The 10,972-nt window shown below is 53.3% G+C and overlaps 3 protein-coding genes across 5 annotated transcripts in view; 2 read left to right on the forward strand and 1 right to left on the reverse strand.

Annotated features, from left to right (window-relative positions):
- Positions 1–1,295: 1,295 nt before the first annotated feature.
- LOC109521244 (SUN domain-containing protein 3-like) lies at positions 1,296–7,738 on the forward strand. 3 transcript variants are annotated; one of them, XM_019878974.1, is made up of 9 exons: positions 1,296–1,492; positions 3,131–3,221; positions 3,922–4,106; positions 5,364–5,416; positions 5,502–5,652; positions 5,929–6,047; positions 6,119–6,292; positions 6,659–6,748; positions 7,237–7,738. In XM_019878974.1, the coding sequence occupies exons 2-9, from the start codon at positions 3,133–3,135 to the stop codon at positions 7,348–7,350; spliced, it is 975 nt and encodes a 324-aa protein (XP_019734533.1). In that variant the 5' UTR covers positions 1,296–1,492; positions 3,131–3,132; the 3' UTR covers positions 7,351–7,738. The 3 variants fall into 3 exon arrangements, with proteins under 3 accessions (XP_019734533.1, XP_019734541.1, XP_019734551.1); XM_019878982.1 differs by having other exon boundaries at positions 1,296–1,376; XM_019878992.1 differs by lacking the exon at positions 3,131–3,221.
- A 121-nt stretch (positions 7,739–7,859) lies between these two features.
- hikeshi (heat shock protein nuclear import factor hikeshi) lies at positions 7,860–9,059 on the reverse strand. Its single transcript, XM_019879007.1, has one exon. The coding sequence runs from the start codon at positions 8,744–8,746 to the stop codon at positions 8,147–8,149; it is 600 nt and encodes a 199-aa protein (XP_019734566.1). The 5' UTR covers positions 8,747–9,059; the 3' UTR covers positions 7,860–8,146.
- A 1,088-nt stretch (positions 9,060–10,147) lies between these two features.
- The window catches only part of hectd1 (HECT domain containing 1), a 38,046-nt gene continuing 37,221 nt past the window's right edge, over positions 10,148–10,972 (forward strand). Inside the window, 1 exon segment of the mRNA XM_019877383.1 lies at positions 10,148–10,408. The gene's annotated coding sequence lies outside the window, so the exon portion shown is untranslated.

The raw sequence follows: 10,972 nt of genomic DNA on the forward strand, positions 1-10,972 counted from the left end.
CCCCCATTCCACCTTGAGCCGGCCGCCGTTCTTTGGCGGCTGTTAGCTTAGCATTCTTTCCCAGTTGTTTGGCAACAGCGACCCCGCCGACCCCTCGTCCGAGATCAACCTGTCAAACGAAAAGGCCGCCAAACCACACACACAAAATAACACACCCATAAACATAGGAGAACACACACACAAAAGCGAACATAAGAACACACACACACACACACACGCACGATTGTGGGGGTCGGGCTGCGTCCGCCATGACACTCAAGTGCCTTGAGACCGAGCGGGAGTTTGCCATCGTTGCGGCAACCGGAGGAGCGGGACCGGCAGGAAAAGGACGATTCCCCAAATGCGACTTTCCTGTGGGTCGGATGCGCCCAAAGCAGGCGCGGGTGAAAGGTTTAACGCCTTTCCCAAGAGATCAAGTCCACGATGTGGAACTTATTTGTCAAACAAGCACAACTACAAATGCTAGAAATATTTTTCCCCCCCTCCCAGTCCTGTTAGAGGCGAGGAAACGTCAACTTCATTCTAGGGATGAGGATGACATCGGCGCGAGGACGGCTCGCTTTTGGCGACTCTTTTCCTTCCTTCAGCATGTTTGACAAACCAAGTGTTGGACTGGAGACAATAAAAGTGATTTTTGTCAAGTTGATGCGATGATGTCATCACTCGGGTTGCTTTCTGAAAAAGCCTCGCCAACGGCGAATCGCGAATGGGCGGGGCTCCGCTCGCAGCAGGGAGCATTTACCATTTGCCACCACTAGAGGGAAGCAGCAGCTCTTTCCTCAAGTTTGACTACAAGTGTCACACTTCGGGAATACGTTTATTTCTTCTTATTTATCGAAGCAACTTGCGTTTCCGACGACACATTGCGAGCTGAAAATGAACGTGTAATTGTCTCGTAGTCAACGAAACAAAAGGAGCATTTATTATCCACGTCGCTGAACTGAAAATGGGGTCCTTGCGAGTGAATCCGAGTTCTCTTTTTTCGAGATCAAAGTCCGAACCGGTTCCACGCCTAGTTGTGACTTTGACTAGTTTCTTTTTGGCAAAATCCTGTCATAGCCACGAAGTGTATTTTGAGAATGACCAATAAAAAGTTGGCCCTCCTTTGCAGCAGCCTACAGTTGTTTTGGGCCTTGGACTGCGGTGGATTTTTGCTGCTGTTTTGTCTCGAAGAGAGTTTCCGCCCCCTTCCGACCCCTCGCCGGCACGTGCGCGCCTTGAGCCAAAGCGACGACGTCACGCGTCACAGATGATGCGCCGTGACGTCACGGACTCGCGGCAGGTGAGGTGGCGGCGGCCTTTTTTGCGCGCGACGACGAGCTTCTCCCGAGCGACCGGCACAAAATGGCGGCTCCCGCCGGTTAGACGCCCAGGCAGTAAGTTGGCAAAGCGCCTCGCGAGTCACGTGACTCGCGTCACGGGAATCCAACTGCACACCAATCGACTCACATTACACCGAGAAGAAGACACTAGAAACCGACCAGGTCCAAATGTGAGTAGAAAGTAGAAACTCGGGCCCCGAAAGAGGCAACTCGAGCAAGCTCTGTTGAGGCTGCGGGCGGGGGCGGGGCTGCGGCGACGTCACGCCTCTGCGATCTCCGACGCTGTCGCCCGGTCCGGCGATTGACTTGAGTGGCAAATCGTTCGAGCGTTGACTCGGCACCTCCGAGCAGTGCAGTCGCTCGGTCGTCCATGCGTTAGTAGCCGGCCTGATTTGTTCTCGTGGTCTTGGTGCGAGTCACCGTCCAGTGTCAAACTTCAGACGAGCATCATCGGACGGACCTTGTCAAGGCGATTTCACCATCGGTTTCCTGTGACAAAATATTCACAAAGTGCAAATTAAATCAAAGTGTCTGGAGCTTTTTTTTCTCGTATACATTTTCATTTCATATTCTCGTATCAATGTTAAGAAACCGCCACTCTACTAGTGCGGTGAATTGCGTCTACTCGTGCATGGACGAGCAGCATATCCAAAAATGCTTCTTATGCAGCGGAGGTTGCGCGAAGACAGAAAATCGGATGACGCAAGTTGATTTTGCAGCGATGCCTTGAAATACGTTGTGTCTAATTGCATTTAACTTGGAGTGCCAATTCAACTTTTCTTTTTTTTTCTACATGCCAAGAATGCGTTGGCTGTGGCAGAAGTCATGAAAACGATGATGTCATCACCCAAGGGCCCAATGGCAGATTATCTTTGGTTTTTATTTTTTTGACATCTTCAAATGTGTTTGTTAATCCCCGCTTAATTGGTTTCCATTTTTTTTCCGATGGACACAATATTTGCCAGAATATGGAACATTTTTGTCTTCCTGATTGCAAAAAAAAATACTTATTGAAACCGATTTTTTTGGGTGAGCACACCAACATTTTTCATGCAAAATACTTCTTGACGGTGTACCTGTATATAGTCAAGATTGTTGTTTTTTTTTTCCTTGAATGCAACTACAATAGATGTCAATTCTCTGGAGGTTTTTCACAGCCCCCTGTCCCGTGTTTTGACTACTTCTGGCATGTCCAACAAATTTTTGAAAACGAACAAACTAACTAAAATGCTCGTGACAGCGCTCCGATCTGAAACGCTTGCTCACCAGTCAAAGCGCAAACGACGGCTCCTGTCTGGCAAAACTCTGAAGGGGGTATTCCGCTCGTATCTCAAGGCGCCGCCGCAGTCGCGAGGTGGTGACGACCGTGGACCCGCTCTACTTGTCCAATCACATCGTGAGTGACAGGTCGACCGGGTCCACTGCGCTGCCCCGTGTCAACTTTCGAATGAACTTGTAGTGTGTGACATTGGCCACGATGTACCGCTGTTCCCTTCGACAACATTGGCGGCATCGCCAACGAGAGGAGCGATGAGGCGCACGGCGGCCGCCACGCCAGCCAGAGGCCCCGGTCCGCACGCTCGCCGCTAAGCCGGGTTTTAAAAACGACAACCATTCCCTCGCTCTGCCATCTCACACTCGCGGCAGACAACGAGGCGCTCTTAAGCAGCAACTCCGTCTACCCGCGTAAATCCACGGTTGCGCCTCTGATGCGTCGGGTGTGAAAGGGGCCGGTGACAGCGCAGAGCGGGCAGTGGGCGCTGCCTCCTCCTTCACCACTGTAACCCCGCCCCCCTTGTGTCGGGCAGCCATGATAAGAAAAAGTTCCCGCCTGGAGTCATCGGGCTACTACAGGAGCGACGGTCAGCCCGTCATCTCGTACAAGGAGACGCCGTACAGGTAAGCAGGTGTGTTCACATTGGCGCACTTTGACATCCCGTCGACCGCGTGTCACACGCTCGTTCCTACGTCAACGTGGCCGCCATATTGGATGTGTGACAACGTGGAGCACCAGATGGGAAGAAATCGTGTCAATGTATGAGACGGGAATTTGCTGGGTGGTTATTATGATACCCTCCCCCTGGTCTCCAAACCGCAGTGGCGCCCTCGAGGTTAACGCCGCCGAGGGCAGCTGTTGTGACGGATTTGGTCCGGCATCGTTGGGATGAACGCTCGTAATCGTTTGATGCCGGAAGCCCTTCCTGACGCAACTCTCTGCATTTACCCGGGGTGGAGGCCACCGGCCTACGGTTGGCACCGGTTTGCGGCCCCCAAGGGGCCGCATAAGAGCATTTCCCCATATTCCCCCCCTCACATGTGCCAGTCATTTTTGACCAAGTGGGGAAAATACCTTGAAAAGGGCCACTGGGGGCATTTCTGACCCCAATTTTCTCCCAAAGCTGCCAAAAAAACATCAGAGAATGGCCTGTGACCGTTTAACATGTGAAATCCTCAAACGAAAACCATTTGGACCGCATTCCGCTACGCTGCCACATCCAATCTGGCCAACACGCTGGCGTACGACAGCGTCGGGGCCCAGCCGCCTACGGCGGGGTCGACGCATATGACGTCTACGCCGCCGCTCGCCCTGTCGTCGCAGGAAGCTGTGGACTCGGAGCCGCGCTCAGCAGCGCCCCCGCAGGGTCGCCACGGACAACGCCAAGGACGACGCCCCGCTGTCCGGCAGTCCCGTTGGAGACGTCAGACGGGCGCCCAGAAGAAACGGAGTGCTGCGCTTGGCACGGAATTACCTCATCCCCATTTGCATCCCTATCGTCTGGATCTGTGAGTATTCGCGATCGTCCCGAGACAAACTTGTAGTCCTGAGTGGCACTCTTGTCCCGGGCGAAGGTTCTGGTCTGGAGAGAAGGGGGAGAATCCCGAGAGTCGGTTCTCACACCGAGTCTTGTTGGCGTCCACGGGCGCTTGTGGCCGTGAGAAAGTGGTTGTCGCCCAGCAAAACTGCTATTACGTTTGCCGGCGGTAGTCCACAGGGAAGGTTCCGGTCCAAATCGAGGTTTTTAGTCCCACGATAAATTTGCGGTCCAGAGAGAGAAAGCCACGGTCGCAGGAGGAGGTCAATTAGAAATCCGAGATTGGTGTCATCTCAAAGGAGGCCCCTAGTCATGAAAGAAGCTCGGATCTTCCCAGGAGAAATGTTTTTTGTCGAGCGTTCTTGTCCAAGGAGGAAGTTGAGGTCCAAAGAAAAACTTCTAGTCCAATACAAAGGCCGTGGTCCAGAGCGAAGGTTCTTTTCACCAGATAAAAGTTCTCGTCCAAACGCAATGTTGAGTCCAATGTGAAGCAAAGGTTTCCTCGCGAGTTCTCGTCCCGAGAGAGGCTGGCAGTCCTGACAGATGGGACAGAGAAAAGGTTCTCGTCCAGGGAGGGGGTTCTCGCTCCAAAGGGTTGCGATTCAGAGAGAAGTTTCTAGAGACTGAGCGATAGGTCCAAGTCCATTGTCCGGAGAGAAATTGACGTCCCCGAAGAGGGCTCCAGACTCAAGAGAAGGTGTTAGACCCGACATCATGTGCCAGTCCAACGATGGCCTGTACCCGACTTACGAGGTTCGAGTTCCAAAAGAAGGTTGTCGTCCGAAGTGAGGTTGGAGTCAAAAATGCAGGCGGTAGTCTTCAGGAAAGGGTCGCACTCCAAGCAAACTTTCGAGCCCGGGAGGAGCTTGGCCGTCTCAAGCAAAGCTCGGAGTCTGGAGAGGAACTTTGAGTCCATTGCGAGGAATGTAGTCCGGGTGAAGGCTGTAGTCCAGATCGTGAGGGTGACAGACCCGCCAGAAGTTTCCACTCAGAAGTTTCCTCGCGTCGATTGTCGTCTCGTCCTCAAAGAGGGTTTTTGTCCAAAGAGGAGCTTGTGGGCCCAGGAAGCGTTTGCAGTCCAGAGCCAATCTTCTGAAGGACGGTTGGCTTGCGGTCCCCGCCAGAAAGCTCCAGTCCTCAGTTCGGACCCGGCTCTCGAGATACGGTTCTCGGGTTCCGCCCCGATGAATCTTTCCGGTCTCACGGGTCATTCATTTCCTGTTTCCAGTGTGCGAGCCCTTCATTCGACAGATGACGGGCGGCCCGGCTCCCTCCAACTTGGTACGGGCCCCTTCTTCCTTCCGCGCGTATCGCCGAGCTCCCCCGTGCGGCGAGCCCTCTAACGACCCCGCTGTGCTCTCGGCAGCTCTCCGGACGCGGCAACGAGCTGTTGGAGGAAGTTTACGGAAAGTACAACGAGCTCAAAGCCCTCCTCAACAGCTACGAGGAGCTGATGCGCAAAGATGACAAGGCGCCGCTGTGGGCGACCATTCCCAACTACGCCCTCCAGTCGGCGGGTGAGTATCCGCCCATTGAACGGTCTCGTGAGCGTCCCGTTGTCTGATCTCGAGCCCAACGCACCGAGGCGCTGTCGAGGCCCACAAATGAAGCGCTGGGACAAATGTGAGACAAATAGGACAGTCATGTGACAAACGTGGAAGTAGCATGAAGCAAGCCGATGCGACAAACGCGGGATAAACCGGCCCGCCGCCTGGCCAAGGGGGCGCCCGCTGACCCCGCTTGTGCGAATGCCCGACGAAGCCGCAGCGGCGCCTGTTTTGCTTTGTCGTCAGGCGCCAGGGTGCTGTGCAGCGCCACGTCGCCGTCGTACAAGGTGAAGACGTCCTACATGTCCATCCTGGGCCTGGAGTGGGACTTCCGGAAGGCCGTCCGGCCGCAAGTGGTCATCGAGGTAAGCGGCCGCGCCCGCGCCGGAGGCCCCTCCTTCCGCGCGGCCTTCACGCGCCGGCGTTTGTTCCTCAGGGCAAGTCGGAGCTGAACCCGGGCAACTGCTGGGCCTTCGCCGGCCAGCGGGGCAACCTGACGGTGTCGCTCTCGCACGCCGTGCACGTCACCGGCGTCACCCTCGGACACATCGCCAAGAGCATCTCGCCCACCGGCGACATCCCACACGCGCCCAAGGAATTCTCCGTCTACGTGAGTACGACCGCCCGCGTACGGACAAACTGGTTGCCGGTCGCTTTTGGGCCGCACGCGCGCATCTACGGACAGATCGCGGACCGGTAGGGCGTCACGGCACACGCGGGCGCACGCCCGACTGCTCACTTGGCACGTATTGACAAACAATTGACCGGTCCCCGGTCAGTCTCATCATGCAAACAAACAATAGAATGGTCGCCAGCAATATCGAGGCGCATTGAGACAAATTGTGGACTGGTCGCCAGGCAGCGTCAGGGTGCATCTCGATAAATTGATGACTGGTTACCAGTCCACGTCCGGGCCCGGCTCGACGACGAACGTGCCGGTGGCCGAGCGCGGGCTGACGGAGATTGGTCCCCGTAGGGTTTGGAGTCTGCGGAGTCACCCGCCGTCAAACTGGGAAGCTTCAAGTATGCGCAGAACGGGCCCGTGTTCCAGAACTTCCGAATAGCCGTGAGTACGCCGCCGCTGCCGCCGGCAAAGAAAAAAAAAAAAAAAAAAGCCCAAATTTCCAAATCTTTTTTTTTTTCCTCTTCTGGGATTTTTTTGTTTTTCTCAACAGCAGACAAGCTTTGAAAACATTTTTTTTGTCAGCATTAATTAACTTGCATCACCTTCCACAGATTAAAACACAGTCAGGGCCTCCTTGTGGGCGGAAAAAGCTTTTTTTCCGGATGTTTTCCTCATTCAAATCTAAAAAAATACAAATAAAAATAAAAAAAAGAAGAAATTACAGTCAAGTAAAAATGTGATGACAACTAGATTTCTATCCAAGACATATTTGAAAGCGCTTTCACAGAAGCTGTATGAGAAAAATATGAAAGAAAAAGTGTGAGCAAGTCTGACAAAAAAAAAAAAAAAATTGCAAAAGGAACGTTTGAAAAAGTGTGTCAAAATGATGGCAAAGGTTTCTGAGAGTTGGCAATGCGCTGGTGTGGCAGGACAAAGGCGCCTTCGTGAGCACGCACGTGATGCTGAGCGTGCACAGCAACTGGGGCGACCCCACCTACACGTGCCTCTACAGCTTCAAGGTGCACGGGCGCCTGCCGTCCTGAGCGCTGCCCGCCCGCGCACCGTGAACACGCGACACCCGCATCGCCCGCTCGCCAGGCGTCCAAACGGGAGACCGCTCCGCTCGCAGCGAGCGGACGTGACCTCTGCGCGGGCGCGGCTGACCTTTTCTCGCAACGCACTGGCACTTTCAAGTCACCGGGATGCTTTTAGCGTGCTCGGGTTGCTATGCTAGCAACGCTGCACTTTACATACAACATGTGCAATACTGTGTATTTCTACTTTTATATTTATTGGATTCAGATGGACATTTTTCAATGTAGGTTTTTTTTTTTCGTATCAAAACTGCAAAGCGGGACTGCTCGTTTGCTCATCATGACAAGAGTAATCATGTCCTGGTCGATGTCAAATAAAGTCCAATCCTGATTTGTAGGTGGAGTATTTTGTTCGGAATCATTTCCCTTTTAAAAGACCATGTTCAGAAAAAGACCATGAAAAAAAAAACAATCGGAGGGGTGAAACAGCCAGGATGAACTTGCAATAAATCAACAAATAAGGGGAAAGCCATCCAAATAGGTTTAATAGGCGTCAAACAAAAACACAAAGAAACGAAGCGATTTCAAACGGGCCTTTGCACTATGGGCCCCGAATTTTTTTGCACAATCCCATCATTCAGGATGATACCTCTGAATGTACACATGTCAAGAATGTCTTTTGGCACAAGAAGTCGGACACCTCCGGTGTCCCCCAAAATACAAGACGGCATTTCGCCACGTTGCGACGTCTTCGAGTTGTCCTTGGGGGTGGAAAAAGCGAGGGCAAACCGGCGCGCCCGATCATTCAGTTCTTCCAAAAGTTGGGGTTCTGACTCATGCGCCTCTGAAAGTTCTCGTACCACTTGAGGATGCAGCTGGACGGCACGAAGGTCTCGTTGGGGTTGAGCGTCATCTGCGCCTGCGTCACGGCGAACGACGACGCGAAGTTGTACAAACTGTCCAGCATCTTTTGCGTGAACAGCCGCAGCGTGTCCGCGGTGGACGCCGCCGCCCCGGACACCGGCGTCTGCTGCGCCAGCTGCTCCAGCGGCTCCACCGACACGCCGACCTGCGCAACGGAGGGAGCGGCCGACGCCACGCAGCCGAATGGGTGCGCCCCGCCCCGGTCCTGGGCCGCCGTCAGCCCCGAGATCTTGAAGATGGCGCTCGGCTTGTCGTTGGCGATGAAGCCGAGCAGCTGCCACACCGGGCCGCCGCTCGCGGGGTCCGGGAAGGAGAAGTAGACCGCGCCGCCCATGCCGGCGGGGAACGGCACGGTGCCCAGCATGAACACCACCACGTGGTTCACGCTCTCGTAGTCCGGCAGGTTGAAGACAAATTTATCCGAGGCCACCTGGGCCGCGTCGGTCTGCACCAGCCGGCCGGCCACCAAGCAGCCGAACATGGCTTAGCCGCTCGCCCGGTTCCCGGCCTTAGCTTAGCTCTAGATGCTAGCGTTAGCCGCTCGGGGTCCCTCTGTCGCTTCAGCTGCCGACGTTAGCCAATGTACAAGTTCCCGGATGTAAGTTTAGCCGCTAGAGCTAGCCGCCGTTCGAGTTCCGGCTGTAGCCTTATTAGCAGCTAGCTGCGGTCCTCGCCCGGCACCGTCCGCTCGTCGCTTCTCGCTGACAGACTGCTGCCAGTTCGCCTGACTGCAACGCAACCAATAGACGACGGTAGAAAGTTCGAGAAGCTTCCTCGGGTCCGCGGTCGCATTTGCTCGGCTATCGATTACAATCCCTGAGCTCGAAGCTAAACAACGTTGATGAGTAAGGACCACCAGGACATTCTATATGGGAAACAAATCCTTATTTTTTACCCTCAGTGGCCTTCACGTCATTTTTGCTCGGTCAGTGGTCTAACCTAAATGGGTCGCTTTGGAACTTTGGGGAATGTAATCTTGTGATCAGGACGATCCCTGCTGGCTCTGGAGTTTTTATACAGAAATTCGGCAGGACTTAAACCAAATAAAATTGTATTGCTACTGATTCAACCCAATTGAAAGACAGTATGTGGCATTTATTTCTCCTCCACAAGCAATAATAAACGTCATCACGTGCATTGTTTCTCAACTCAACTGTATTTAAAGAACACTTTCAAACAGCCATCGCTGCACACAAAGTGCTGTACATGGAACACCTAATATATACAACAGTAAAGCAACAAGTCAGTAACAAGACTGTAGAAAGCACTGAACAGCAAAACCAAGAACAAATCTGAGTCACGCTGAGTCAAATGCCAAAGAATACAAGTGAGTTTTGAGGCGGCTTTTAAAGATGGGCAGCGAGGAGGCTTGCCGAATGTTCAGTGGGAGGTCATTCCAGAGAGAGGGACCAGCAACGGAAAAGGCTCGATCCCCACTGAGCCTCACTTTAGTTCTTGGTACTTCTAATAATGTCTGGTCCACAGACCTGAGGCGCCAACAACGTTTTGTCATCAAAATAAGAGACCTTATAAACTTTAATAAAAAAATAATCGAAGTGAAGTGGTTGCCTTTAAAAATGGACATTTGTGGATGCGATACATTACCCAGCTAAAATAGAAAGGTTTATAAGAATTTAAAAAATTCATACATCCTTGAAGTGGGACGTGTTTTTTAATACTCGTTAATTCAAACTAGTCCACGTTTACTCCAAGAGCTTATTGTTAGATGTTTGCACACCGTCACGTAAATATCATTATCGGCTATTAAAAGGCGCGACGACGAATACTTGACTGAGAACAACTGAATAAAAATGAAGATACATTGCAAATCAAATCAAGGGTCGGCAGCGTTTGTGAAATGTCCGTGTGAAGAGGCGGTACCTGAACGTCACACGGGCCGTGGGCTCCTTTCCATTTTTTGCGCGTGACCGTGTTAGCGTGCGTCAACTTGTGTGTGTTGTTTTCCGGCCCCGCTGTCTGTCCGCTCGGCCCAATCTGACCTCTTTGGTCCATCTCGCTGGAAATGGACGGATTAGACGCGACCCACGACTGTCCGTGATACTTTCTTTCCCCGCGGCACGGAGCGACGATTCCACCCCCCCACCACACGCACACACACACGCACACACCGAGAAAAGCCAGGGTGAGTGTTCGTCCGGGACCGGGCCGGCTCGTGTCTGCTATCCCGCGGGTGTGTTGCGGCCTGGTAGCTCTCTTGGAACTCGAGGCCCGAGGCTCGAGCGTCAGGCCGCGCGTGTTTTCGGCGTGCGGCTTCGCCGGGGTGACCGCGATGGCCGAGCGGGACTTGTCGTGGCCACGGTAGTCCCAGGCGGCGGCTGCGGTTTCGGGAAAAAAAACACGGGCGTGAATTTGAATGACGAGGAAGATCAAATTGACGTGGCAGTGTTGAAAATTGTTAAGTCAGCTTAGTGCTGGATAAGCTAGCGTGGTGTTAGCCAGCGGCTAACACCAGGCGATTCGACCCTCCGGTGTGCGTGGAAACTCATTCAAAACACGTCTTCTCAACCTCGTCGGTTGTTTCGAGTGTTTTCTAGTACTCGGGCTTGAGCTCGGCGGCGTGACATTTGCGATTTTGACTTCATGTTGTTTGTTGGCGCTAGCGGCCCGGCGGGCTGAGATGCTAACATGCTAAAGCTACTCGCCTGCTAGAGCTTGTTTGTGACCAATAGTCAAGTCTGAGGGGGAG

This window comes from Hippocampus comes, unplaced genomic scaffold (assembly GCF_001891065.2).
Source record: "Hippocampus comes isolate QL1 unplaced genomic scaffold, H_comes_QL1_v1.1 scaffold295, whole genome shotgun sequence".
NCBI lineage: Eukaryota > Metazoa > Chordata > Actinopteri > Syngnathiformes > Syngnathidae > Hippocampus > Hippocampus comes.

What these genes read in the sequence shown, in the direction of transcription:
- LOC109521244 (XM_019878974.1), top strand. Translation starts at nt 3,133, where the DNA reads ATGATAAGAAAAAGTTCCCGCCTGGAGTCATCGGGCTACTACAGGAGC. An exon ending in CATCCCTATCGTCTGGATCT is followed by an intron (nt 4,107 to 5,363) that starts GTGAGTATTCGC and finishes TCCTGTTTCCAG; the next exon opens with TGTGCGAGCCCTTCATTCGA. An exon ending in GCCCGGCTCCCTCCAACTTG is followed by an intron (nt 5,417 to 5,501) that starts GTACGGGCCCCT and finishes TGCTCTCGGCAG; the next exon opens with CTCTCCGGACGCGGCAACGA.
- hikeshi (XM_019879007.1), bottom strand. Translation starts at nt 8,746, where the DNA reads ATGTTCGGCTGCTTGGTGGCCGGCCGGCTGGTGCAGACCGACGCGGCC.